The 27383-nt window shown below is 48.8% G+C and overlaps 3 protein-coding genes across 4 annotated transcripts; 1 reads left to right on the top strand and 2 right to left on the bottom strand.

The window, feature by feature from the left end:
- Positions 1-514: 514 nt before the first annotated feature.
- On the bottom strand, positions 515-2809 carry Dbndd2 (dysbindin domain containing 2). Its single transcript, XM_040732871.1, has 3 exons — positions 2671-2809; positions 2384-2521; positions 515-1164 (listed from the first exon to the last, which is right to left on the bottom strand). The coding sequence occupies exons 1-3, from the start codon at positions 2807-2809 to the stop codon at positions 965-967; spliced, it is 477 nt and encodes a 158-aa protein (XP_040588805.1). The 3' UTR covers positions 515-964.
- Sys1 (SYS1 golgi trafficking protein) lies at positions 2686-27044 on the bottom strand. Of its 2 annotated transcripts, none has more exons than XM_040732873.1 (4): positions 26833-27044; positions 26400-26644; positions 25015-25082; positions 2686-2817 (listed from the first exon to the last, which is right to left on the bottom strand). In XM_040732873.1, the coding sequence occupies exons 2-4, from the start codon at positions 26559-26561 to the stop codon at positions 2811-2813; spliced, it is 237 nt and encodes a 78-aa protein (XP_040588807.1). In that variant the 5' UTR covers positions 26562-26644; positions 26833-27044; the 3' UTR covers positions 2686-2810. The 2 variants fall into 2 exon arrangements, with proteins under 2 accessions (XP_040588807.1, XP_040588806.1); XM_040732872.1 differs by lacking the exon at positions 2686-2817 and adding an exon at positions 23090-24076 and having other exon boundaries at positions 26833-27042.
- On the top strand, positions 16234-19548 carry Tp53tg5 (TP53 target 5). The gene is made up of 5 exons (XM_040732870.1): positions 16234-16359; positions 16582-16659; positions 16834-16964; positions 18324-18820; positions 19442-19548. The coding sequence occupies exons 1-4, from the start codon at positions 16312-16314 to the stop codon at positions 18793-18795; spliced, it is 729 nt and encodes a 242-aa protein (XP_040588804.1). The 5' UTR covers positions 16234-16311; the 3' UTR covers positions 18796-18820; positions 19442-19548.
- Positions 27045-27383: the final 339 nt, after the last annotated feature.

The raw sequence follows: 27383 nt of genomic DNA, 5'->3' as shown, positions 1-27383 counted from the left end.
ATGAAACCCAGGCTGGCCTCAAATATGCTATGAAACCAAAGCTGTCCTTGAATCCCTGATCCTCCTGCCTCCACTTCTCAAGTGTGGAGATTACACACGTGAGCCCCCACATCCAGCTTGGCTTTTCCACTTAGTGTTTACAAGCTGCAGCTTCTCCCTGGGTAAGATCCCTTTCCTTCTGCCCAGCTTGGCTACTCCTATTTGTCCTTCAGCTTTCTGCTTAAGAAATTATTTCTTCATTTTTGTTTCCTGATACTACAGGAGAACTTGATCATGCTACTTACTGTACTGTGAATTGCATTTACCTGATTTTCTCCACCACAGACAGTAAACTCTGTGAAAACAGCAAAGCACTTCACCTTACTCAGAACTCTATTCCAAATGCCTTGCAGAGACATTCAAGTCCTAAGTACTTCTTGACTAAATGGAGTAAAAGAATGATGGGAATATGGCACTGGTTAGTTAAGGACAGTGGGTTGGTATCTTTGCAATGTGAAGAATGAGGTGAAATGAGTGGTATATTATAGTTTATTATTTATACTATGTCCTGTTCCAAAAAGGACTTAAAGAGGCAGGATTACAGCAGTACAACCTCACAGAGTGCCAAGTGGAACTCCTCAGAACTTCCCCTCAGACACTGACTTAGGAGACTCTGGCAGAAGACTAGAGGGTCATTTGGGGGCAGGAAGGGTACTAAGAAAGCAATGGCATCTTGTCCTACCTCATCTTCCAGTTTCTTATTTGGAAGTCCTACCTCAGAAAGACACTGGTGGGAAGGCTGCAGCGGGAGAAAGTTAGCAGAAAGCGGGGAAGACTAGTTCTCAGGTACACCATCCCCCATCCTTTCTCACTTTGGTGCTGATGGCAAGTAAAGTGTCAGGTCTTCGCCAGAGTGCTCTGCTGGGCCTGGAGTCTCCTCTCTAAGGAGAACAGGCAGATCGGTCAGTCTTCAAGAGGCCCAGTGCTAGCTGCAGTGTCCAGGCTCTGCCCCTCCATCATCCCCATCCTCCTCATCAGACTGTGCCAAGGGCGTGTCTGCTCCCCCATCACTTGGGTTTGGACTGCGCAGGTTGGACGAGTCAGAGGACAAGGAAGAAGTTCGGGATGAGGTCCTGTCTGGCGTGGGTACCGGCAGGCTCAGTTCCTCTGGATGGTTATCCACTCCTACCCATAGAGAAGAGCTTGTCAGGGACACACACAGGGCTTTAGAGAACTCAAGAGATGTATCTAGTCAGGGAAACTGAAGTACAGAGAAGGATGGGCACCTGTCCAAAATCACTTCCTCAGTCAGTAAGGAGCCAGGATTAGGATCTCCAGCCCCTTCCATATCACTATGCCATCTTATGTGCTGGAGACAATCCAAGAGCTCAGGATCTCCCTCACATCTTCCTGAACAGCTGTAGGCAAGTCATTTTCCCTATCAAGGAAGGATACCTACATTTCTAACTTTAGGGTAAAATCTTAAAGTGTATCAAATGTCTGAGGCCATCGGGAAATAATAGCAATTTGTTTTTTTGCAGAGTCTTGCTTTGTAGCTGGCTTCAAAATCAGGATCATACTGCCTCTGTTTCTTGAGGCATGTGATTAGAAGGATCAAGTAATGTCAGTAGCAGTTTTAACTAAGGGTATGCATCTTACATGTTAAGCATCCAGAGTTTGGAACCAGGTACAGGGTTTGAATACCAGCTTTTCCACTTCCTGCCTATGTGACTGAACTTCTTTGAACCTAATTTTCTTTTCTTTTTTTGAGTGCTAGAATTAAACTCAGGGTCTCATAGCTGCCCAGGCAAGCATATTGTATATACCGTGCTTCTGAACTCAATCCCTAGCCTCTAACTTTGAGACAGGGTTTCTCTATGTAGCCTTAGCTGTCCTGGAACTCACTCTGTTGACCAGACTGGCCTCAAACTCAGAGATCCACCTGTCCAAAGGCGATTGCCACCACTGCTGGGCTTCTAACTTCCTTCTTTATGAAACGAAAAGTCTATTCCTTGTCCTCATAGGACATTATAAGGATTGAGAGAAAATATGTAAAGTACTTTACTACAACATTAAGAACCCAGTAAATCTTTTGGTAAAAGTTAATACTATGAGTAAATTTTAGGTTGTCTAACATGACCATTATGTTTTACATTATTTTAATTATGGTAATTACATGAATTTCACACATATAAAAATTTAAAATCTAAAGTAGTTAGCCATCCCTGGACCAGTTGCCCTTTGAGAGTCAACTTCTCTAAATCAGAGCTGTTTCTCTAGCAGAGATACACTTCCAGCTTCTACTCAAGATTCTTCCCTAGCTCAGACTTGTAACCTCATTTCTGGGCCTAAACATCCAGCGCTAGCCAAATGGTACCCAGGTCCGCCAAGCAGAAAGGCATACCAGACATCTGGGGAGTTGGCAGAGAGTCCTCGCACGGCAAGAACACATCTGCTCCATCCTGATCGGCGAGGTCAATAAGCTCCACCTGCTCCAGTGTGTCCACGTTCACCTCCATGGACGAGATGCTACCTATGGGGGCTGCAGATGAGGGCGGACATGGGGCAGGCAGACTTGCCTGTAAGATCCCCATCCAGGGTTTACTGGGCCACAAAGACAAGATTTGAGAGCCATCTGAGGACATCTTCCCCAACCCACCCGAATTCTAGTCCTCAGGACTGGAAACTCACGTCTTTGAGACTCCAGATGCAGATGAGATAGGGGGAAAACAAACTCAGTCTCTGGCTGTAAAATGTCCTCGAAGAATTTCTGCCGCTCCCTGAGACGCAGCTGCTGGCGCTCCAGGGCTGCTCGTGGGTTTGGGTCCATGTCAGCCCCTGGCAGGTAAAGGAGTAAAACAAAGACAGTTGAGGGGATGAGAGAGGAAGAAGTGGGGGCCTAGGCTTAAGAAGCCCCGTGGCTGCCAGCATCCCGCTTCCAATCTGACAGCTCTGGCCTAGGCAGCCTCTTTCCCTTCTGTGAAACAAAACTCAACAGTTCCCACACATTTCAAGGCTCATATAGAGGAAGGACTGGCCCTGGTTCCACAAAGGGGATGTCAGTTCCAGGCACCGCAAGAGCTCAACAAGGCTGCCAATGGCTGCCTAACTGCCTACAATGCCCTTCTGAGAGGTTGGGAGGGCCTGGCCATTTCATGGACCCAGCTCCCCTCAGAGGGCAGGGAAGTGGCTGAAATGGTAAGGTACAGGGCGGCAGCTCTGGTTCTCCCCACACTTCAAACCCCAAGGAAAGACTACAGCAACTTTCCTCCCCCACACTTCTCTTTTCTCCACACACACCGTTGCCATGATCCCCATCACCTCCGAATCCTTTCTCTGAAGTCAAAGACCTAACTTCCTGACTTGCCTCTGCACCTAAGAAAACCATCTTTCTGGCCCCAGGTCCCCACCGAAGGCACTGTCTACCTGAAGCACTACATGGCATTCTTTGTGGAAGAGAGCTGTTTCGAAACCTGACCACCTTTCCTCTCAACTCTAGAGCTGTCCCCCTCCTCTCCCACGCCTTACTTGCCCTGCTAGCAAGTACCGACCAGAAGAGTGGGGCCTGGGCACAGTTCAGACTAGGCCTCTGATTCCCAGTGCTGAAATCTGCAGAACACCAGCGCTCTGGGGCCAGCCCTATGCGTGCGTTCATTCTCATTCCTGGTACACTGCTCCGAACCCATCACCAGGAGCAGGGGAATTTCTAGGGTGAGGACCAAATTGTCATCCTCCAAAAACCTCATCTGGACAGTGTATCCCAGTTCTTGGCCAGATTTTCAAGCACTAGGGTAAGCTCACGAGGAACCCAAAACTAATGAGCCAGGCAGGGTCAAGGAAGTGCCGGGAGCTGCCGGCTGCCGGCTGGCCTCAGAGAAGGGAGACGCTGACGCGGACTCCCGAGAAAGACTCTTAGAGCTGCCGCCCAGGTCACAACGCTAAAAATACCCAGGGCCCCAGGGGCGGTCTGCGGAGTTGTGGGGAGGGGAGGCGAGCTGCCACTAACCGGGGCCACCCGGACGCCTCTCTCCTCTCCCCTCCCCCTGACGCTGTGGTCTTACCAGGTTGAAGAGATTGCCCACCAGGGGCTGCGGAGCTGAGACCTGGAGCTAAGCAGTTGTTTACGCGATCATAGGTACTGGGAAGAGTGGAGATTAGGACACAGGCTACTGAAACCCAGGCAGGAGCCAGGAAAATGGAGAACGCCTTCTGCCCCGGCCCCACCCGCACCGGAGGAGGCAAGAGGCAAAGAATTCCCTAAAAGGGGACCAGCGCGTGGGCGAAGACGGGGCGGGCAGGCGGGGGAGGATGCCCCGCTTTCCCGTGCTGCGTGGCCCGGGTCCACCGCACCTGAGCCTAACCCGCGCACCCCCTACCTGCAGCGCCCGCGCCCCGCTGGCTCACTGGAAGCGCTCCCGACGAGCGGCGGCGGGGGCGTGGGAGCGAGCAGCGCCGGTCGGGTGGGGCTATGCCTGCGGGGCTCCCTGGGGACCGGCGGCCCTGGGAGCCGGGAACGAGGAAGAGGCGGGAGGCGGAAGTGGGGGCGGGGCGGGCACTCGGGCCCGACGGCGGGGAGCAGCCCCTCGGAGCGCCGCGACCCGGACTTGCGGGGCGGGCGAAAAGTTCCCGCACGCATCCCTCCTTGCTCCGGCGGCCGCGAGCGCCGCGCGGGGCTGCGCGCGCCCCGAAGCACTTGCGGCACCCCCGCCCAGCACACAGCGGCGGCGGGCACACGCGCCGGCTTCGGCCCACGCACACTTGATGCGCTCCCGACTTGCGAGCAGCGCCCACGCAACGACCACGCGCACGCACCCGTTGCCCGCGTCTCCGCACCTCGAACACCCTGGCCACGCTTACGTGCATACTTCTTCAGGAGGTGCGGGAAGGGGGAAGTGAGGGTCGGTTGCAGCCCAATGAGACAGGTGCATTGCGGCTGATGACCCCCGGACCTTGGATTCCCTCAGCTAGCCCCAGGACCACACCGAGCCGCCGCCCTACCGGTCAGCGCACTGGGCCGGTCAGTGCTGGAGGGGATGAGCCAGCGCCGCACCCTCCACGCCGGCAGGGAGCCAACACCTCGAGGTGTTAGCAGAGATGCCAGACGTTCGGCCTGGCGTGGGTGGGCGGTCCAGACGGAAACTGCCCCATTTGTAGCACCCCCTAGCTCAGACCAGTGCTAGCAGCTCCTGGATCAAATCTCCGTTCCCATTTTTTCCCATCTCCCCCCTTGCTGAAAGTAGTGTGAGTGACTGTGTGTGTGTGTGTGTGTGTGTGTGTGTGTGTGTGTGTGTGTGTGTGTGTGTGTGTGCTCCATTGTAAATCTGTGTTGGGGTCAAGCTGTCTGGAAGCCATCCTTGGCATCTCCCTCTCCTTTGAGGCCCATATAAAAATACACCTCCATTTCATGTCAGTTCTGTTTCCTAAGTATCTTTCCAATCCACCATTCCTGTTTCTACCACTCTCTGGCTTTGGCTCCCTCTGTAGTAGCCTCCCTCAGGTTTTCCTGTGTCCTCTCTAGTTTAGCTACATTCTTCACACAGCAGTCAGCTTGGACAGTTCAGAGCACAAGTGTCGTCATGTTCTACCACCACCCCCCTTTTGCTATAATGAAATCTAGGCTCTGGTATTGTGGTAGTCCCCTCCTGTCCATTTCCCCCTCCTTCCCCCACTTTTGACAGGGTGTCTTTGTGTAGTCCTGCTGTCCTAGAACTTGCTCTGTAGATCAGGCTGGCCTCAAACTCAGAACTCCTGCCTCTGCCTCCAAGTATGACAGCACACTTAGCTTCTAAGTGGACTCTTGAAACTCAGGGGAGAGAGAGGGCATATGCACAAGGCTGGCTGTGAGAAGAAGCAGGCTGCATTTGGGTTTCCCTACAGATCATACTCCAGCAGTCTGAAGGCACTGACTCTTCTGTGGGACTAGCCTTGAGAACAACCCTGTAAGGTAGCTACGGCAAACACCTCTCTCCTTTGAAGTGGAACTAGTTTATGGAAAGCAAGAGTGAAGTGGTTACAATCACAGGTCTTGCAGTCAGTCCCCCTTCTTGAGTTGTAACCTATTGAAGCTTCTACCACCTAGGCAAACACTGCTCTGAGCCTTGATCCTGTTTATTAACTAGGAATAATTAATCCCCGCTCTTAAAATTCATACAAAGTGCTTACTGTAGGACTTCGGGTGCATTGGAAATGCTCCATAAACCTCACTCTCTTGGTTGGGATGGGTTCTGAGAAAGGGAAAGAACTGTATTCGACCATGAACTTGTGACATTATAGGAAGGGAGTCCTAACTGTCAGCACTTCTATGGGAGTTACTGTAAATGCTTTACATGTACCGACTCTTAGTCCTCTGAGGTAAGTGCTGAATGTCCATTTACACACAGTAACAGCTACTACAGGGAGGTGGAGGCCTGTTCAAGGTCCTACAGCCAGTCGGTGACAGGGTTGGAACTGAAACCTGGGCAGGCCACCTCCTAAGACAGTTGTCACCACAGCCTAACATGCTCCTTTATTCTGTTACAACTTTCATCTTTCAAGAAATACTTTAGTAAGTTTGAGTCTTATTTCTCATTTTCAGCTCCCAAGGTCACAAGTTACTGGCTCACACCATCTCCCACGCCTTCCCGATTTTCAAGCTCATCTCTGGAAGAAGGACACCATAGACATTTTTTGGGGGGAGGAGACTGATTAAGTGCAGTAGTGAGAAGGGGGAAAAGTATAAACCAGGAGTTCATTCTGTAGCTGACTGTGAGCAGTCAGTTCATCCACAGATTAAGTTCAATCAAAGATGATGAAAGATTAAGGATGTCTGACCCTTCTTGTTGCCAGATACTTGCCAAAAACTGGTTGGAAGAAAGCTACACTGGAAATGCGTCATCCAGAAGAATGACCCAGGCTGGCAAGGAATGGATGGACAGACTTGAAAAAGCAGTAAAGAGCAGATGGCTTGATACTCTGGCTTCTGGATGGGATGCAGGCAGCTGGGGAGAGTGTTACCACAGTAATAACAATTCCTAAAACTTAGATGGTCTTCATAGGGTCTGCCAACCTTCAGAGAATCCCGGTTGCAAAGCAACTAATTAATGTGAATTCCAAAGGACAGGAGCCTCTAAGAAGACACAGAATGTAGGCACTGGTTACTTCTGAGGTGGATATGAAATCTCCATGCATGAGGGTAAGAAGAATTAGAAGAACTAGCTAAACTATTTATTGAACTGTTAAAGGCCCACTGTGGCTTGGACAGGTGCAGAATGTGTGGGAATTCAGATGACAGAGACAACTCAGTCCCTTACACTAATGGCCCAGCACAAGACAGCAATTCCCAGGCACAAATAACATTGTACTTAGTGCCTATAATTCTATGTACTATGTCCACAGAGTGGTCAAAAATCACAATGCATATGGAAACATTTTTAAAAACCAAAAACGTGTGGTGGCGCACACCCTTAATTGCGTATTCGGGAGGCAGAGGCAGGCGGATCTCTGAATTTCAGGTCAACCTGAAATTTTGTAAAGCAAGTTCTAAGACAGCCAGCGCTACACAGAGAAATCCCATCTCGAAAAACAAAAACAACAAAACCTTTTGTCAAGTCAGAGTAATGAGGTCCAGGTCTGAGGTACAGACTCTGTAGCTGTCTGACAGAATATAAGAGAAAGATGCTTCGTGGAGAGTTCGCATGGAAAATGTAGACAATGTAAATGAGCAGGATTTTAGCAGAGAGCAAGAAATGATCACACATAGGCAACATTGGAAACAGACATGCTCAAGATTTGAAGAACACCTTTGACTCATCAATAAATTCAACACAGCTAAAGACGAGATTGGTGAACTTGAAGACAATTCAACAGAAGCTACTTAAGCTGAAACAGATAAAAAATAGTTAAGCAAAATCACAACTAGGGCTGGGGATGTCACTCAGTAGGCAGAGTACCTGCCTAGGATGTAGAAGGTTCTTGAGTGTCATCTCCAGCACTGCATAAAAACCAGCCTGGTACCCTGTACCTGTAATCTCAGTGTTTGTAGGTGGAAGCAGGAGAATCAGGTCCCCTTTTGTCTACATAGTGAGTTTGAAGCCAACTTGGGCTACATGAAACCCTACCTCAAAAGAAAAAAAAGTAATTGCATGTCCAGAGTAAAAAACGATATAGGCCAGGTGTGTTGGCACCGGTCTTTAATTCCAGCATTCTGGAGACAGAGGCAGGTGGATCTCTGAGTTAGAGGTCAGCCTGGTCTTCATAGTCCCAGTACAGCCAGAACTACGCTACAAAAAACAACCTAATGGAGACAGTGTTGAATTGTTAAACTGTTGGAATAGATGACCTGGTTTTTTTTTAACTATTGCTCTGTGTGTGTGTGTGTGTGTGTGTGTGTGTGTGTGTGTGTGTGTGTGTGTGTACCGTGCACTCGCCTGTGTGAATTCATATGAGAATACTAGTATATACAGGTGTGCTTGCTGGTGTCTGCATGTGTGCCAGAGGTCAACAGCAGGTATCTTCACCTCATTTTTTGAAAGAGGGTCTCTCTGGTTCTGGATCTCACACACTGGCTAGCCTGACTGGCCAGTGAGCCTCAGGAATCCGCTTGTGGCAGCCCCTTCTCTGCTGCCACCAGTAGTGCTGTGGAATAATCCTTTTGTACACAGTGAAAATGTGTCGCTCTCATTGTTGATAAAAAGCTGATTGGCTGGTAGCCAGGCAGGAAGTATAGGTGAGACAGCCAAACATCATACTGGAATAAAGGGTGGAGTCAGAGGAGTCTCCAACCAGACGGAGAGGAAGCAAGACTTGCTGGAGGACAGGTAAAGCCACGAGCCATGTGAGATATCCGCTGAGCATTTGCAATTAACATAAGTCACCGTGTGTTTATTTGGGAGCTGCTGGCGAGGCAGGAACTTCTGCCAACACAGTGGGGCTAGACTCCAGCAGCCACACCTGGCTGTCAGGTCCTCATGCTTGCACAGCAGGCACTTCATTAACTGAGCCACCTCCCCAGCCCCTCCCCATCACTATTTACTATCTGTATCCTACAAAGTGAGATTATATAGCTAGATTTCATTCAATACAATTTCAGAAACAGCCTGTTGAACATTTAAAAAATAAATTACCACTAATACTAACGCTATCACCTTCATTGTGTCTCTTGTTTGAGACTGTCTTAATGAGTATGTCAGGAGTCAAAGGCCTTAACTCTTGCCTCTCTTTCAGGACCTGACTCAAAGTCACTAGAATTGTTCCTGTGCTGCTTTGCTTGTTTGTTTTTTGAGTTGCAGCCTGGATGTCCTGCAACTCACTTTGTAGACCAGACTGGCCTCGAATCCACACAGATCTCTTGCCTCTGCTTCCCCGAGTGCTGAGACAGAAGGTGTGCGCCACCACACCTGGCTTCCTCTGCTTCTTTATACATTTTATTAAGTTTTAGGTTTTCACAGGACTCATTTTGAGTTCATTTTTATAAATAAGATCTGGATTAAAGTTTATTTGCATACAACACAACTACTTCAATATAATTTACTGCCAAAGACTATCGCCTCCCAACTGAATGTGTTCCACAATGCCTTTATAATACAGTAACACTTAAAATCAGACAGTGAATCCTGCTACTTTTTCAAAGTCATGTCACATTTACCTTTTCTCATATATTTTAAAATTAGATGGTTAATTTCTTTTTTTTAATTTTTTATTTTATGTTCATTGGTGTTTTGTCTGAACGTATGTCTATGCCAAGATGTCAAATCTTGGAGTTATAGACAGTTATAAACTGCCATGTGGGCGCTGGGAATTGAACCCTGGTCCTCTGGAAGAACAGTTAGTGTTCTTAACTGCTAAGTCATGTCTCCAGTCCCAGATTGTTGATTTCTATACAGAATTCCACTAGGATTTTGACTCTGTTTTGTGAGTGTTCTGCGGGACAGTCCTAGCCGGCCTGGAATTTATGGCAGTGCTCCTGCCTCTGCCCCCAGAGTTTGGAATTACAGGTGTGTGCCGTCACACCATGCTGTGGACTCTGCTCTTGAGCTCCGTTCTCAATCATCCCACCTTTGTGCGTTCAGGTGAGGTGTTTCCAACCTGCACCTATCAACAGACTTGTGGAGTTCAGGGGACTTTCCTCACTGTTTAAAAATATTTTTAAAATTAAATTTACTTACTAACAGCTTGCCACAGAGAGCATGTTGAAGTCAGAGAACAAATTGCAGGATTGGGGTTTTCTTTTTCTACCATGTGGGTTCAGGAATCACACTCAGGTTGTCAGGCTTTGTAGCAAGCATCTTTACCCAAAAGCCATCTTGCCAGCCTTAAAATTATTTTTAAAAAATTGAAATGATTATACATTCAAAGAAAACTGAAACAATTTGCAATTTTTCTTTGGTTTGCGCAAGATTATCTCATCTCTCAAGGTTGCCAGATGTGTTATACTGCTCAGAGCAAAGATCCTGAATGCAGTTAGGAATTACTCTGGTTTAGTAAAGTAGGGGGCTAGTAAACAGGTTCCATAAGCTCCGTGATCTCACTACAGCACAATTCCAACACTCACAAGGCTGGCCACGGCGGCACACACCTTTAATCCCAGCACTCAGGAGGCAGAGGCAGGTGGATCTCTGTGAGTTCAAGGCAAGCCTGGTCTACAGAGCAAGTTCTAGAACTACACAGAGAAACCCTGCCTCGAAAAACAAACAAAAAGACTCAGAGAGCATGGAGGAAGAGAGCTAGGAAGATTGTGAGTGCCAAAGGACCAGGAAGTCTGTGAGACTGTGTCTCCTAGAAATGACAGGAAGCTTTACCCATGATACCTCAACAGTGTGGCTGTCTAATCAAGAATTACAATACCAATAGCCATGCTAACATGGAAAGGACAAATCTCATGAAGGTTAGGGTTATGTGCTCATACACGAAAAACTAAGCAATGCTGACGCTGGGAGAAATAGTCTTCCCTAGGAATGAGCCCCCTAAGTTGGTTATCTAACACCAATTGGTCAGCCTAAAAGGGTGGCCACTGGTAGGTGGTCCAGGCCCCAGTAGATGACTTTGTACCCAAGGGCATATGGGCAGCATTACTGGACTCAGTGTGTCACAATAACGAGAGGATGTTTAGACTGGGAGGGAGATGGGTTGGGGAGGGAATCCAGGAGGAGCTGAGAGGGAGGGAATGGGATGGATATGACCAAAATACACTGTGTATGAAGTCTTCAAAGATTAAAAAAGGGCCGGGCGTTGGTGGTGCACGCCTTTAATCCCAGCACTTGGGAGGCAGAGGCAGGCGGATCTCTGTGAGTTCGAGGCCAGCCTGGTCTACAAGAGCTAGTTCCAGGACAGCCTCCAAAGCCACAGAGAAACCCTGTCTCGAAAAACCAAAAAAAACAAACAAACAAAAAAAACAAAGATTAAAAAAAAGAAGTTGATAAATCATATGTTCTATTCACTATACTTTTTTTTTTGTTTGTTTTTAGAGACAGGGTCTCTCTGTGAAGGCTTGGTTGTCCTGACACTCACTCTGTAGACCAGGCTGGCCTTGAACTCACAATGATCCACCTGCCTCTGCTTCCTGAGTGCTGGGATTAAAGGTGTGAGCCACCACCACCCAGCTTCACTCTACCTATTTTTAAAAGCTTTCTTGTAGTTATTATTCAAGGCTTACCAGTCGTGTCACTGGGTAGATTTCTCTCCCCCATGGAAGCTTGTATTTTCCCTGTGTAAATGGAACAGCAAACAAATGCAATATGGAAGACTGCTCATCAGCTGCTGCCACTGTACCACCTGGTCTCCTGGGTATGAACTGCTCAGGTGGCTCTAACTTCGGAAGGTGGGGAAGCAGATAAGGAGTGACCATGTTGACTAAGCCGGGTGTGATGGTTCACATCTAGAACTCCAGCACTCCGGACATTAAAAGGTAGGAGGACTGCCAGTTTAAGACCAGCCTGCACTATATAGTGAGTTCCAGGCTAGGCTGGGCTATGTAGCAAGACCCTATGTGGAAAAACAAAACAAAACTTGTAAAAGTTGTCTCAGTTACAGCCATGTAGGAAGACAGTTCGGTGCTATCTTACAAGACTAAGCTGATCAGCAGTTGCAGTCTCAGGCATTTATCCAAGGGAGTGGAAAGCATGTGTCTGTGTAGACACCTGCACACAGATGTGCGCAGCAGCTTTATTTATAATTTCCCAAAGCTGGAGTCACGGAAGACATTCCTCAGTAGGTGAGGGATAAACAAACTGACACTCACGAAAACAATTATTCAGCACTGAAAAGAGGCGAGCAGTCAAGGTATAGAAAGACACGAGTTCGTTTAAATGCTTATTAAAGAAATGCCAATCCAAAATGGCTAGACACTTATTTGCTTTTATTTTGATCATAGGACACAATGGAAGGCAAAACTATGCTGACAGTAAAAAGGTCAGTGTTTGCCAGGGCCTGGTGGAGAAGGAGGGATGAATAAAGTATGGCATGGAATTTTTAGGGTAATGCTATTGAACATTCATCCAGTGGACAAGAGCAAGAGGAAACCCCATCATAAAGGATGACCTCTGGGTGATAATGCTAATGTGTCACACAGTATGCCAGGAGCTTACCTGCTAGTGTTGATGGAGTGAAGAGGGGGCAACTCACATACAAGGGTGGGAGGATTATGGGAAATTACTGTACATTCTACTTAATTGCTTTTCCTTGTTGAGACAGGGTCTCACTATGTAGCTGTATAGTCCAGGATAGCCTCCCAAGTGCTGGGATTAAAGGCGTGCATCACATCTAACTACTTAATTTTGATAGAAACCCAAAACTCCTATACAGGGTACAGCCTTATAAACACTTTTTAAAATGCATGAGCTGGAGCAGAATGACAAAGGTGGTCAGGCTTGCCCCAGCACAGAATCAAGCCAGTGTCTCCACAGGCTGAGCCCTCCTGGTGCCCTCAGAGCAGACTCCGAGGCTCTCAGCCTGGCTGTTTAGCACATAGCACCTAAGTCATGTCCTCTTTTCCAGGTCCACCTTGCTACACTCGACCCCACTGTCTTCCCCGGTAAAACACATTGCACACCCTCTAAATTCCCTCTTGTGAGAAGGCCCTGGCCACCTCATATCCTTTACTTGGCTAACTTATTTCTTCCCTCATTCCCACAGACTAGCTTGGGGGTTCTCATTTATCTTAATCACAGTATATATTTCGGGAGAGTTGTTCTTGTTTTTAGCATGATTATGATCTATGATCCTACCAGACACAGTTCTAGGTCCTTTGGGATTTATCAATGAATGAAACAGACAAAAACTCCTGCTGTTAAGGAGCCTACATTCTAGAGGTGTCTATGGGCTTGAAAGAGGGCAGGAAAGGGGGCGTGCTTTGCCTATGATTACCTATGGTTACTGTCCATGGTGCCTAACTCAGAGCAGATCATAGCCCCTGGAATTGATGGAGCTGATATAGTGACCAGGAACCAAGGCCTCTGAGCATGTGCAGTCTAGTACAATCTACTTGATAAGCACCATAGTGGCACTAGCAAGGAGAACAGCTCAGCAAGCAGAGAGGCCAAGGGATAATGGGATCCACAGAAGAGTGAGCACAAAGGGACTGTCCTTGATATCTTCCTTCCTAATTACTCCTTGTTATCTTCCCTGAGGCAGATTCACATCCCCACACACCTTCATATTGCTGATACAAGACATTTAAGAAAGTCTAGTATGAAGTGGGTACCAAACTTGACTGGGTATCTGACAGGCCAGGGAGTGGGACAGTGCCTGAGAAGTTATTTCTTCCAAGCTCTCTGGATCATTCTGATATAGCCAACTACACACAGGGTCCAGACAGACCATCATCCTTCAGGGTGGTCCACAATCTGTTCTTAGCCCACCATAACTTCCTCATCAACCTCATGCTCTGCCACCACCACAGCCTCCTCTTCCTTCAGGGCTCTGTTCAAATCTCATCTTCTTGATAAATATTTTCCAAACCAGATATCTGTCTTAAAAAGATTGTGTGTGTGTGTGAGTGTGTGTGTGTGAGTGTGTGTGTGTGTGTGTGTGTGCCTTCAAGAAAAAGATTATATGTGTATATATGTGCTCATGCAAGGGAAGGTACCTGTGGAAGCCAGAGGTGTTAGAACCCCTGGAACTGGCACCACAGGTGGCTGTGAGCTGCTCAACACAGGTGCTGGGAACTACTCAGAGATGCACTTCTAATCACTGCGCCATCTCTCCTGCTCTGTTCTGTCTTATCTTGGAGACAGGTTCTCCTTGGGGAGTCAGGCTGGTCTTGAACTGATCCTCCGGCCCCAGGCTCCCAAGTGCTGGCACTCCAGGCTTGGACAATCACACTTTTTAATACAACATACCCCTTCCTTTACCCTTCTTATCCCCTTCCCTGTTCACTTCAATCCAGGCATGTAGCTCCATCTGCTATAAGTGACATGCTAAATCTGAGTCAGGCTCAGGAAAATCTATCCTTCCATGTTGAGAAACTCTGCGAGCTGGCTCTTAAGTGCAGTCATCATCAAAGGTTAAATGACTAAACTTATAATTACATGAATGATGCTGAGCAAAGGTAAAACTGTTCACACTTGTCACTTTCTAACCCTGAAAGCCATCGCCTGCCTGCCTCCCTGAGAGTCTTTGCTCTGCAGACTTGCGGAGCAGGAGACATGATGTATAAGGGCATGCTGAGTATTTTTCTCTATTCTGAGTCCAACCTCACCAGTTACTGAGCTGAAATTAACTGCAGTAGGAGTATTTCACAGAGGAGGCAAGCCTGACACACTGGGTTTCACTGTATTGGTTTATTGGTTTGTCCCCAGTTGGCACGGGCCAAATTCAGCTCATCAGGGTTATTTGTAAATAGTCTTCTTGCAGTAAGACCACACCCATTCATTTTTGTGCTATCGGTAGCTACTTCGTACATAACTAAAGTAGGCAGTTACAACTGTAGCTGAAAAGTCCCACAGCAGCGGCCCCTTACAGAAGAAAATGCCTGGTCACTGATCTAGCCTTAAGAAAGAAACTGAAAGGCTGGGCAGTGGTGGCTCACGCCTTTAGTCCCAGCACTTGGGAGGCAGAGGCAGGCGGATCTCTGTGAGTTTGAGACTAGCCTGGTCTACAGAGCAAGTTCCAGAACAGCCAAGGCTGTTACAGAGAAACCCTGTCTCGAAAAAACAAAAAATGAGAAAAATAAAGAAAAGAAAGAGAACATATTGGAGCAAACAATAGTAATGCAAAGCCTGTCTGGTCAGTGGGGGATGAGAGAAAATGTCAGCATTTCTTGTCTCACATTTTCATCTTCTGACTCCTCAGTTCAAATGCAAACACCAGCACTTATGCTGGTACCATATTCGCTTAGACATAACTGCATGCTAGCCATACACAGAAAGAAGACTTAGTTTCAAGAACAGCATAATATAAATATCAGCTAGGTTGTGAGTGACACATGCTTATAATTCCAAGTGAAGAAACTAAGACAGGAAGACAAGTTTGAGGCTAGCCTGGGCAGCACAGCAAGACACTTATATCAAAACCAAAGTGGGGCGGGAGTGAAGGCTTCGTGATTATAGCAAGTACTTCTCTTACAAAGAGCCCAAGTTTGGTTTTCAGCACCCAAGCAGATCATAACTGCCTGTAACTCCAGATCCAGGGGATAACGCTCTCTGGCCTCTGCATGCACCTCCATCAACACACAATTTTTTAAAAACAAAATAAATGATTTTTAAAACCCCAAATAGTAACTGAAGAATGAAATTTATAATAAAGAGCATTGTAAGATTATTCCTAGATTTCCATCAGTAAAACTTATAAGCACACATACTATTTGAGGGCTATTTGCCTCCATTGGAACATTAACCAGTCCACAGCCATGCCACCCTAACTGTGCCTCATCTTGTCTGAATGGAAGCTCACTTTACTCTAGAAATTATAAAAACAAAACAACAACAACAACACCTGACATGAAGCAGGAGCTAGGCAACACGTGTGGCATGTGACTAGAACAGTTTGGGAACTCCAGTTTTCAGGGACTGACTTGTCAGACCTACATATTCCCAGCTCTGCCAACCAGCTGTGTGAACTGGGTGAACTATGTAACCTCTTCAAATCCGAGTTTCTTCCTCTACAAAAAGGGGTCCACCTTCTCACCACAGGCTGTGACCATGAGCACTGCTGCCTGTCACCTGTGTTTCTCCAGATGGGAGTGGCCTTCTGGCCCTCCAGAGACACATCCCTGATGCTGTCACACATTTCAGTGATGTCACAGCTCCCCTGCCTGGCAGCTCCAGTGCCATCATATATTGCTCAGCCCTGTGCTGGCTGAAGTGAGAGGGGCAAGGGTACAGGCAGTGCTGGATCAAGTCTTGCTGCCCCAGCCCCAGCATGAGTCCATCTACAAAGAAGAGGCCCAAGAATAGACTGGTTTCCAAGGTCAGACTTTGTACTGGAGCCCAGGCGTAGGAGGGAACTTACCAGAGGGTCACTTTCCAGCATTTCAGAAAAGGGGAAGATGAAGGGTGAAAGGAGGCCGGCAGAGTTAAAATGGTTCCGGTCTAGGGCTGGTCAAAGCGGGCTCTGCCAATGGGAGAGGCCCAGCACAGCCGTGCAAGGGACTCCTTCTATGCTAGCTCTCCCTCTTTTCCTGTCCCTCAGACGAAAGATGAGAAACCGCAGGATGACAAGATAAATCAGCCTGTCAACGAACTAATTGGGCGGAACCGACTTAAAATGGTGAGATGCTCCATCTTAGCCCCTACTTAGGGAAGTCTAACTCCCCCCCTGAAGTGCTACCCCAGGTGCTGGGCCCAGTGACCCATGGGAGCTGAGCCAAGCCACAGTTAGGGCATAGAAGGCTATCCCAGGAAGGCTGAACCCTCTAATTTTCTGGTTTCTTGACCCTGGCAGGTATTAAAAAACTTGTCCCTCTTGAAGTTACTCAGGAGCTCAAATAGCCGGATCCAAAAACTGCATACCCTGGCCAGAAGGTGCTGGAATTCAATGCTCAAAGTTCCAAAGATCCTCCAAATCTCCTCTGGGTGAGCTCCGTCCACACCCCCTTCTGATAAACACACAAAATGGAGCCAGTAGCTGCCTTTCCTAGGAATAGGCATTGTGGTGAGGGATTGAGGAACAGTGGCCTACTTTACACAGGGGCTCTGAGCAACAGGTATTCATGCACACTATTTCACTGATAGGGACTGAAGCTCAAGAGCTGAAGTGACTCATCTCAATCAACTGAACTAACAATTGGCAGGGTACCCATTTGAAGTCATTCCCGTCTGAGATCAAAGCTATGGCTGTAACAGTGATCCTAATCATCTAGTTAAGGGCCCACCTAGAACTGTGGTACCGAGTGCATATGTGGGGAGCATTCTCTTCCTCCTGTGCCTGGCAGCCTAACCCAGAGACTGACTTGCAGGCCCCCTCTGAATCTGAAGATACATGTGTCTTGCTCAGAATCTGATTACTCTTGGGTAACTCTAGAATTTGGGGAGCATTTATAAAGTGCGTACTAAGTGCCAGCCACTCTGCTTGGAATGTCATGCATATAATCCCTCCCCTACCACTTAGATGCTTCTCAACAATCCTAAGTACCTGACACGTGACATTACTCCAGTAGCTGGGCTCTGGGAGGTTAAGTGTCTTACACCATCCAGATGATCTGAGTCTGGCACGCTGTCTCCAAAGACTGCCCTACAGAACATGGCTGCTTCCTTGCCTCCTGCTTGGCAGATCTTGATGACAGGTACCTAGTGGTCATCACTGTCATCAGCTAGGATGAGCCAGCACAGGGCTCTGCCTGGCTCAATCTGATACTCACAGTCCTGATGAACTCTCTCTATGTGTGGAAGCTGCCGGTTCCTTCCTAAGGCTTCTCTCTTTGATGTAGCTTCCAGGCTAACCAGGAAGCCCAGAACCAGAAGCTCAGGGTCACAGACCACCACCAGTTTTAAAGCAGTGAGAAATTTGCTTCAAGTGAGGGGTACCTTGCCCTCATCCTGCTTTCTACCTAGCTCAGAGGAAGGTACTGAAGAAGCCTCCTCAGAACTCCATGATTCCTCAGAATATAATTTGAAAGGAACGCTGGGCTGTCTTCGCTCTTGGCTGAGACAGAAGCCTGGTGTCGAGGCAGGTGCCAACAGCATATATACCCTTGGGCCCCTGAATGCTGGTCATGCCTTCTGCCTCGCCAGAGCCTCACAGCCAGTCAGTCATAACCCATCTTCCTGTGTATCCCCAGGCACTAGAGACACTTCTTTCCAGTCTAGCTCCAGCTCTAGCTCTAGCAGGCTCCCTGAACAGCTGCTACACAGCAACTGCTGCTACACAGCAACTGCTCAGGACTGGCTTAGAAAGACCCTTGCTCTACTGACCACCCTTCCTCTCCCTGTCAGGGACAACGGTGTCTGCAAGAAAGTAAAACAAAATAATGAAGAGCTCCAAGAAGTTATGGCCCTTGAGAAGAAACCGGAATCTAAGAAAGCAGAGGTCATGGGGAAACCTAAGACAAAAGTGTCCAGCAAGTGGAAGCCTACAGAAGGGCCAAAGAGGTCACCTGCAGCAGTGCGACGGAGAAAAGAGAAAGCAAAGTCTAGAGTCCCCAAGGTACCACAGAGTGTTGGCTTGCATACCAGAGCCCAGAAGAGGAAACCACGTGTTAAGAAGCCCCGAGCTGTCTTCCTCAAGACCTACCATCACAGAATTCCCATGATGGACAGGAAGCCACTGGATGTAACTGACCAATTTGTCTGGTTTGAGGGGCTTCCCACACGCATCCGCCCCCCAGGGCGCCGTATCATGTGCAGAGCATCTACCCTACGCTGCACCAAGCGTCCCTGTACCCGTTTCTGCTCTGTGTCACTTTGAGCTGCCTATGTACCATCCACCTGAGGTGGGTATGGCAATACCAAGGAAACATGCAGCCCCTCAGCCAGGCCCTTACCTGCGCCCGAGGCTCAGGGCTCTAGGTGGCTGGTGGCACTGCAAGGCTCCATTCTCAGAGAGAGGAAGTCACTGACTAGGCCACACAGCAGGTTAATAGCTGGGTTGAGGATGTATCTTGGTGTTACTCAGCTCTAGGGAAGGTGCAATGGAAATGTGGGGTCCAGTATGTGTCATCTCATTGAAGACCCCAGGAGAGAGGGAACCACTGTGGCCCTGAATCTCAATCAACTTTAAGCTAGGGAGGAGGGAAGCAGCCACACTGGGCTTTGCTGCGTCTCCTCCCTTAGGTCAAATCAACTCTATTTGATTTAGTCAATAAGACTTATGCTAGAAAGTCCTTAAACAAAGCAAAGACAACAAGAAACTCTCCCCTTCATGGGTTGAGGTCCCCATGAAGGATCAGGATGAGTGACTCCTGAGGTCTGTCTTAAAGGAATTCCCTTTGGGAAAGTGAGATAGCTCCAATTTGCCACAGAAACCAAAGCTTCCAGGCCCTGTGCCCACTCACTGGACGATAGCGCCCTCTGGGGGTAACTTTTATGACTAACATGGAGATTTCTGCTGGCAGGTGGTGTAACCCTGGATGGGAACTTGAATGTAAGAAGAGTAGAGATCCTGTGATTGACTGAATGGGAGGGATGGGAGGGAATTCCACAAGTCTACAAATAAAATCTCCCATATGGCAGTGAACAATACTACCACTGACCCCACCTGTCCAAGGCTGGCAATCACATAAACATGGAGGACAGGGATCCTGGGGGAGGTGGGGAGGGGAGTGTATGTCGAGTTTCTGCTACCCTGGTCCATCCCTAGGCTCCTAAAGTAATTTTCTAAAACCAAAACAGAATATTACCAAGTTGTAATCCTTTACCTTCCCTCACTGCCCCACAAGCTGGCTCCTTTGAACAGTGCACACTTCCTCTATGAAGTCAGAGACCATTTATCTCCTGGGTGCAGGTGCCTCATAATGGCCCTGCAATCCAAGAAGTGGAAACTTGTATACCTACCTATATAGCAAGAGGTACTAGAGCAAAACCTACCCTCCGTCTCCTGGCTTCTCCATGCCACCTTCCCAAAAGAGGAAAAAGTCACACGGAAAGCCCAATGGAATCATCCCAGAACCCAGTTCACCATTGATTATCAATGCGTGTGGTATCAATAATTGGGCTTCCTGAGTCAAAGATCACAGAAAACGCCAGGATAGGAGGGGTGTTATCACTGTGTCCTACAGTTCAGGTGCAACAGCATTGTGTAAATGTACCCCATTTTCTTTATCCATTCTTCAGTTGAGGGGCACCTAGGTTGTTTTCAGGATCTGGCTATTACAAATGATGCTGCTGTAAACACAGATAAGCAAACATCCTTGTGGTATGACTGTGCATAATCTGGGTATATACCAAGAGTAGTACTGCTGGGTCTTGAGGTGGATTGATTCCCAATTTTCTGATTTCCAAATTGGCCATACTAATTTCCGAATTGGCTGTACAAGTTTGTGCTCCCAGGACCTACCCCAGGTGCATGAACTGGCTTTTCAGAGCCCATTCCCTTTGGCGGGATACCTTGTTCAGCCTTGATACAGAGGGAAGGGGCTTGGTCTTGCCTCAACTTGGTATGCCAGACTTAGCTGACTCTCCAAATAAGGGCTTACCCTCCTCTGAAGGAGTGGATGGGAGGTGGAGGGATGGGAGAAGGGGAGAGAGAGGGAACTGGGGTTAGTATGTAAAATAAAAATTTAAATAAAAGGAAAAGAATATACAATAGCCACCCTGCAGGATACGGCAAACAGAAGAAAGCAGGCTCCTCTAAAGTGGGGGAGTGGGAGGGAGGCTGGTAACTTAGAGCCATGGGTCACTTCCTACCTGCCAGACGCTGTGCCACATGTCCTCTCATGAAATTCTCACACCAATCCAAAGAAAAGAGTACAATCTGCCCTCCCCAGCCCTGTGCTGTGCTCTGCACGCAAGTGTTCTGCACCCTGGGATTCAACCAGCTGGAAAATACTGGATAAAGATGTCCATCCATACCGAACGTGTATAGGCTTCTCTGTTTCCTGAACAATGCTGCATAGCCTCAACCACCACATTGACATTTGTACCATCTGAAGTGTGAAAGAAATGTATAGTTATATGCAAACACTGCACCATTACCTTTTGCAGGGGTAGGGTGTGGAGAGTGACACACAATACACCTCGCCAAGCTGGCCTCAAACTCAGCCCTCCTCCTGCGAGCCGCTGCAGCTCTCTAGTCCTCCGTTCCTGCTACCGTTCCCACTGACTCAGCTTCCATCTTTTCCTGCCTCAATACTGTTTTCATTAGCCGCCATCACTTTCTGACAAGGTGTGACTGCCCTTTGGTCAGGAGGCCCACCCTGAAGCCACAGAGTCCCAGAAACAGGGCTTCCAGGAGAGCCTTTCTGAGTTAGGACCCTTCAGGTCCTGGGAGGACCCAGGGCCTTCCCTCAAAAACTCCTCCCTCCAAGATCTCTGCAAGTGCATTCTGGCTTCCATGTAGTTGATCTAGACAGGGCTACAGAGAGTGAGGGTTACAGGTGTCCTCTGAGCCATACGCCCCCCCCCCTATCTTTTGGAGTTATAAACTGTTTTGAGTGGCAATTACATAAGTTCCCACATCTTTCTCCAAATGGCCTGAATGTGGGTGTTGGGCAGAGTGAAGAGAGAGAGACAGGGTCAGGGCTTGGGCTCTCCAGAGAGGTACGCTCTTTCACTAGGAAGGTGGAGGAGGTAGTTTTATAATGTACAGTGTAGCCTTCATCTTCTAGAAATAAACACCCAGCCTGCATCCTACATTACTTGTTAATCTGTGTTCCTCATTTGCATGCTGCCTATCCATTTTTCTTGACTAGCTAGTTATGTACATAACACTATTCAATCTAACTTAGGAAAACTGAGATTTGAAGGTATAAGGTTATAGACTGCCGAAACAATCAGAGCTTATATGCCCTTATTGAACTCTGCTACATGAGCTCATCATTGTCACTTCCAGAGCCCAAAATAACTTCTGAGGCTAACAAGTAACTACAGACAAGTTCCATAGTTTCATCACCTATACGGTATGGATGATGGAGCCAGGCAGTGCACATCTTTAATCCTAGCACTGGGGAGGCAGAGGCAGGTGGATATCCAGGAAACTATGCAGGAAACGCTGGCACAAGCAACTAAAAGAAAACACTAAAGAGATGTTCTTGCCTGGAGCGAGACTCCACAGCTCAAGAGAGACAGCAGCTATGCTGCATCTTCTAAAACCCTTCACTGTACTCATAACCTGAGGAGTTTGTGTCTAGGAGGAAACCCACCAACCCAGCTGGGCCTGGGCCCTGCCGTCAGCACAGCACAACCCTGAGTTGCCAAAGGGCCTCCCTCTAGCTCACAGATTTGCCCAGACACTTTCATTCTCAGGTTTTCATTCTGCCAGCTCTGACTCCTCATGAGCCAAGAGGCAAGAAAGGCTCCCTAGGGAGGAAGCAAAACTCATCTTTAGTTGCGAAACTCCGCTATCTTGGGTGAGCTCCAGAAACCAGAGAAACACTCTCTGCTTTCCAAATGTGTGTCGCAGCACCTGCTCAGGGGTCACAAGTGTGTGCCGCAGAGCCTGCTCAGGGACCACAAGCGTGTGCCGCAGCACCTGCTCAGGGGTCACAAGTGAGGGAAATGGCCGTTTACCCTAGGCATCCTAGAGCAGGTGCAGGGTAGGACACTGTTTTGTTCTTGTTTTGTGAGACAGAGATTCACTATAACATCTGAGTTTATCATGTAGCCCAGGTTGGCCTCAAACTCACAATCCTCCTGCCTCAGCCTCCCAAGTATTAGGGCAAGCAGGTGCTCCGATACTTATTCTGACATCTGGTATTTGACCTGAATGGAGAGATAACTCTGGGACTCAGGAAGTGACTGCTAATTGTTTATAGCTCTTGGGCACAGCTATCTCTCTCTTGGTCCTAACAATGACATCATCAAGTAAGTACAGGCAGTACAGGCAGAAGTGTGGAAAATACTGGATTTATGTACCCAGAAAGGGCAGCTGCCAGGGCCTCACAGAGGAACCACTCTAGGCGTGAACTCTAGCCTTCTCAGCAAAGTCTTCCTCCTCCAGCACCAGGAGTGGAGCCTGCAACGGGAAGCTGGGCACCATCATACCCCTCTCACCACCACAGAATTCAAATAAGGCAGGAAAAAGAAACTCTTGCCACAACTGAGAGTCCAGTGGGAGCCGGTGCCTGGTCATCCTAGAGAGCAGACAGTGGCTTTTATTATGAAGCTAAGGCTGGGGGTGGGGTGGGGGTGGCCCACTGTGTTGAGAGTCGGCAGCAGGGTCGAGTCCATACAGGGACCTGGAGGAAGTCAGTCACGGTTCTTGGACACACACATACACACACACACACACACACACATCTGTGTGTGTCTAACAGGCACAGGCTGTGCGTTCTCTTGTGCTTGATGCTTCCTTCATCTGTCGTCCTCTCTGTCAGCAGCCTAGTACTCTCTGCTACATCTCTTTCTGTGGTTATGGACCCAGAAATCAAATGTCTCTGCATACACAATCACTGTGGTTTGGCAACATGGCAAAGGTACCAGCTGGCCCAGAGGGTAAGAGGCGACCAGAAGAATGGTTTGCGCCAATCAGATATCCTTGATTTTTTTTCCTTTTTTTAAAACAACAGGCTGGTGACAGTATGATGGCTCAAGAGTGACATGGCTCCAAATCTGTTACTACCCTCAGTGAGGTTCCCTTCCCGGCCTCCAGGTGTCAAGGCTCCAGCAGGCAGAGGCCATTCTTGCAGCTGTGGTCCTCACTGCCCCTGCCTCTGTGACAGGACCTCACTATCTTTCCACCAACAGACTTCACATTTCCAGGGTTCCTCTCAGACTCGGGCTGGACCCATGTGGAGGTCTGAGCAGCCCAAGGGAGGGCCAAATGCCAGCAGAGCGTCCAAAGGGCCCAACTCTAGACATTGGACTTAGGGGCTGAGCTGAGGGGGATCTCCTTGAGCTCCGTCCGCATACACAGGTATTCCCCAATGACGGCCATGAGTGCAATGCACACAGCTTGGACCAGCCACCAGGTCAGCGCCGAGGGGAAACGGGAGCTGTAGAGCCAACACCCCAGGAGGTGAAAGAAGTGCACAGTGACCGTGAAGTCCAGACACTGCTTCCCTCGCCGGATGAAGTACAGCAAGCCCAGGGCACTGTGGGGAAAGGACAGCAGCGAGTTGTCACTGGGTTGTCCTGGCCTTACATTAGGTTCTCGGGGATGTGGGGACAATCAGAATGACAGCAGAGTGATCAGAAGTGAGCAAGGCGAGTGAGAAACGGGTTATCACATCAGATGCCGAGAGACCTGCTGGGTAACATCAAGAGAGGGTCTGACAGAGCAGGGAAAGATGAGTCTGATGACAAACAGCCGCCCAGGAATGGCACAGACTGGTGGGTACCAGAAAGTACATAGTCTGTGTAAAATGCAGACAGAAACTATTGCATCCAGCCAGATTTTAGAGCCTGGACTCAATCCATTTTCCCACTATTTAAGAGAAGCCAGAAATCTGGACATTTTCCCACCTTCAGTGTAAAGTTGTGATATATGTACAAGACTAAAGTACTTCCTGTGAATTAACACAGTACTTTTAACTAGGAGGTAAGTGATCAGATTAGCCCCACTTTACTGATGAGGATATGAGATAAAACTGTCTGAAGTCACTACACTCATGGTGAGGTGGAAGATTCGAGGTCGGGTAAGTCTGCTATCTAAGATCTTGGTCCCTATGTTAACCGATCCTCAAAGGATGGGCAGTGGTCATGAGTGACCTTGGATGTTACCTAGTCCAACTCCCTGGGATATACACAAGGAGCCTGGGTCCCGGAGAGGAGGAAAGTAACTCCATCAATGGCAAAGAACAAGAAGAGAAGCCAATCCTCCCCTCGACTCACACACCATCAGGAGGCAGCACACACACAGTGACAGTGAGCGTTGAGCTTAACTCAAAACAAAAATGGAGACCCGCGATGGGCCAGTTCATAGAAATAGGTTCTTCCGCCCATCTTACCCTTCCCAAGACATGCCAGCCTGCTCATGTTTAAGTTTATAAGTTAGTCCCAGTTAGACCCCAGGAGAGCTGATGGTACTCACCAGGTGAGGGCGTTGAGGACGAAGGACATCATTGAGAGCCGGCCTGGAGGGGTGGAAAAGCCCAGGATCTGAGGGGGAATCACAGGGAAACATGCTAGAGAAGCGATGGAGTCTCCCACATCTAATATGCGTGCGGTATTTATCGTTGACAGAGTACTACTAAGTACTAAATATCTGAACCGCGCTTCAGCTTGCAAAGGCCTCTGACATCCATGATCTCACAACACTGCCAGTGTCTGTTCTCAAATTATTAGTTACCCAAAGGCTAAAGCAAAGAGTGAGTAACGAGATGCAAGGACTCCGTCCCAGGTCTCCCGAGCCAAGGACTCTGCTCAATACCACCTGTCAATCACAGCTTTCTCCTAACAGCCTCTCAGGCTTCCACTACACCTTCAGTACAAAGCATTTTCCTCTTTTGTTTCTTTTTGTTTTTCCAGACAGGGTTTCCCTGTCTAGCCCTGGCTGTCCTGGAACTCGCTCTGTAGACCAGACAGCCCTCCAACTCAGAGATCCACCTGCCTCTGCCTCCCAAGTGCTAGGATTAAAGGCGTGCAACACACATACACCAGGCACACAGAGCATTTTCTTATCCCTCTGGGCCTTTTAACATTTTACTGTGGGTGACAAGACAGGGTTATTCTGTCCATTTTCCGGAGGAGGAAAGGGCTTGGAAAGGTAAAACAACGTGTCGAGTTCCTTCAACTAGGCTGCACTCTAAACACAGGTAGGATCTTTGTACTACCTACCGCCTAATGCCAATAGCTTGACTTTGCCAACAGGAGATGTAACATTTGCCACAAGTCACACAGCAAACAAAGTGGAATTTCGTAAGATGCCCGTCTGACACCAAGTCCTAACATTCCCACCGTGTCACCCTGGGTGCCCTTTTATCTATCCCTCTTCCTACCGTGGCCCCTGCAAATCTAAGCTAAGAAAACTATAGACACTTTCCTAGGAGGTCTCAGCCAAGAGACTTTCCATGTTTGCCTGAGACAATAGCCTGTTGACTGTAATATCTGACACGTGTTCAACCTCGGGCTCAGTTGCATAGCTAGCTGTGAGTGCAGCCCAACACAAAACTGTAAAGTTACTTAAAGCCCTGTAAGACTGTTTTCTTTAAAAACAAACAAACTTGAATGCGCAGTTCCTAAGCGTGAATTCTGTAGATGAGTACGTCATTTCCCAATATCCGAGGACTGGACACGCCTGAGTGAACTCATCTGCCTCCCTGCCCTCAGTCATTCCATTTAACAGATGGGCGGGGGTGAGGGGGCGCACCGGAATCCCTTCTTTCTTAGGTCCACAAAAACGAGAACGTGGCCCACTTAGATCTAGAGCTCGTCGGTGCAGGACCACAAAAACCTACTCCATGCCGCCAAGCCTACCTCTGCGTCGAACATCTGGTCCAGGGAAGGGCTGCTGCGCACCAGCGCGTCCACCAGCGCCAGCCACAGGCCCAGCGAGCCATAGTACACCGTCTGCATGAGCACAATCTGCGACAGGATCAGCAACGGATCCCACACGTAGCTGCGAAACTGGCCCGCCATGCCGGCCCGCGGGGCTCGGCAGCCGCCCGCGTGTGTCAGCGCCGCCACGCCATCGCGCCGCCCGCGAACGCCGGGCTGGCTACCTGCGGGGATACACACGGAGCTTCAGCCGGCCGGCCGTCGCCTTGGCAACGCCGCGGGAGGGAGGAGGGCCTGGGACCAGGGAGGGAAACCATTCCGGGAGGTGGGGGAGGCGGGGCGGCGGACCCACCCACGGCGTCAGGGGAAGCCGGCCCGCTCCGTCCGCCAGGCTCCTCCCGGGTTCACTCACCCGCGACCCGCTCGAGGATCGAAGCGTCCGAGCGCGGCCGGGCCTCAGCCGTGGATTCCCGAAACTGCGCTGACAGACAGGACCATGGAGCGGAGGACCTGCCGGCCTAGAGAGGCCGACTAGCTGAGACCTGCGGCTGCGTGAGAAGGAAGCGTTTCCGGGGACGGCGGCCGAGCGGCCGCACTGAGATCGCGCAGGCGCAGTGGACGCAGCCCAACCACATCATCCCGAGAGGCTCCCGAGAGCTGCCAGGAAGTAAACTGCACATGCGCAGGAGGAAGGATGAAGGCAAACGGAAGTGAGGCACAAAGCCGTGACTCTTGCGCTCCCTCTAGAGGGGAATTTTTTAAAAACAGCTGATCGGGGGCTGGAGAAATGGCTCAGTGGTTTAAGAGCACTAACTGTTCTTTCAGAGAACCCAGGTTGAAATCCCAGCACCCACATGGCAGCTCACAACTGTCTGTAACTTCAGGATCTGATACCCTCACACAGACATACATGCAGGCAAAACAGCAATGCACATAAAATAATAAAAATAAATAAAATTAGTA

The sequence above is a fragment of the Mesocricetus auratus genome, unplaced genomic scaffold (assembly GCF_017639785.1).
Source record: "Mesocricetus auratus isolate SY011 unplaced genomic scaffold, BCM_Maur_2.0 Super-Scaffold_100028, whole genome shotgun sequence".
NCBI classification, from domain to species: domain Eukaryota; kingdom Metazoa; phylum Chordata; class Mammalia; order Rodentia; family Cricetidae; genus Mesocricetus; species Mesocricetus auratus.
Note: the sequence above shows the minus strand (reverse complement) of the source record. Positions and strands in the feature narration are given on the sequence as shown.

Excerpts from the sequence above, each read along its gene's own strand:
- Sys1 (XM_040732872.1), bottom strand. The coding sequence starts at position 26,561 with ATGGCGGGCCAGTTTCGCAGCTACGTGTGGGATCCGTTGCTGATCCTG. Across the intron at positions 25,083-26,399 it reads ACCAGATGTTCGACGCAGAG|ATCCTGGGCTTTTCCACCCC; the intron begins GTAGGCTTGGCG and ends ATTCCCCCTCAG. Across the intron at positions 24,077-25,014 it reads GTCCTCAACGCCCTCACCTG|TGCCCTGGGCTTGCTGTACT; the intron begins GTGAGTACCATC and ends CTTTCCCCACAG.
- Dbndd2 (XM_040732871.1), bottom strand. The coding sequence starts at position 2,809 with ATGGACCCAAACCCACGAGCAGCCCTGGAGCGCCAGCAGCTGCGTCTC. Across the intron at positions 2,522-2,670 it reads GCATCTGGAGTCTCAAAGAC|CCCCCATAGGTAGCATCTCG; the intron begins GTGAGTTTCCAG and ends CCTCATCTGCAG. Across the intron at positions 1,165-2,383 it reads GCCAACTCCCCAGATGTCTG|GAGTGGATAACCATCCAGAG; the intron begins GTATGCCTTTCT and ends CTCTATGGGTAG.
- Tp53tg5 (XM_040732870.1), top strand. The coding sequence starts at position 16,312 with ATGAGTCCATCTACAAAGAAGAGGCCCAAGAATAGACTGGTTTCCAAG. Across the intron at positions 16,360-16,581 it reads AGAATAGACTGGTTTCCAAG|ACGAAAGATGAGAAACCGCA; the intron begins GTCAGACTTTGT and ends CCTGTCCCTCAG. Across the intron at positions 16,965-18,323 it reads ATCCTCCAAATCTCCTCTGG|GGACAACGGTGTCTGCAAGA; the intron begins GTGAGCTCCGTC and ends TCTCCCTGTCAG.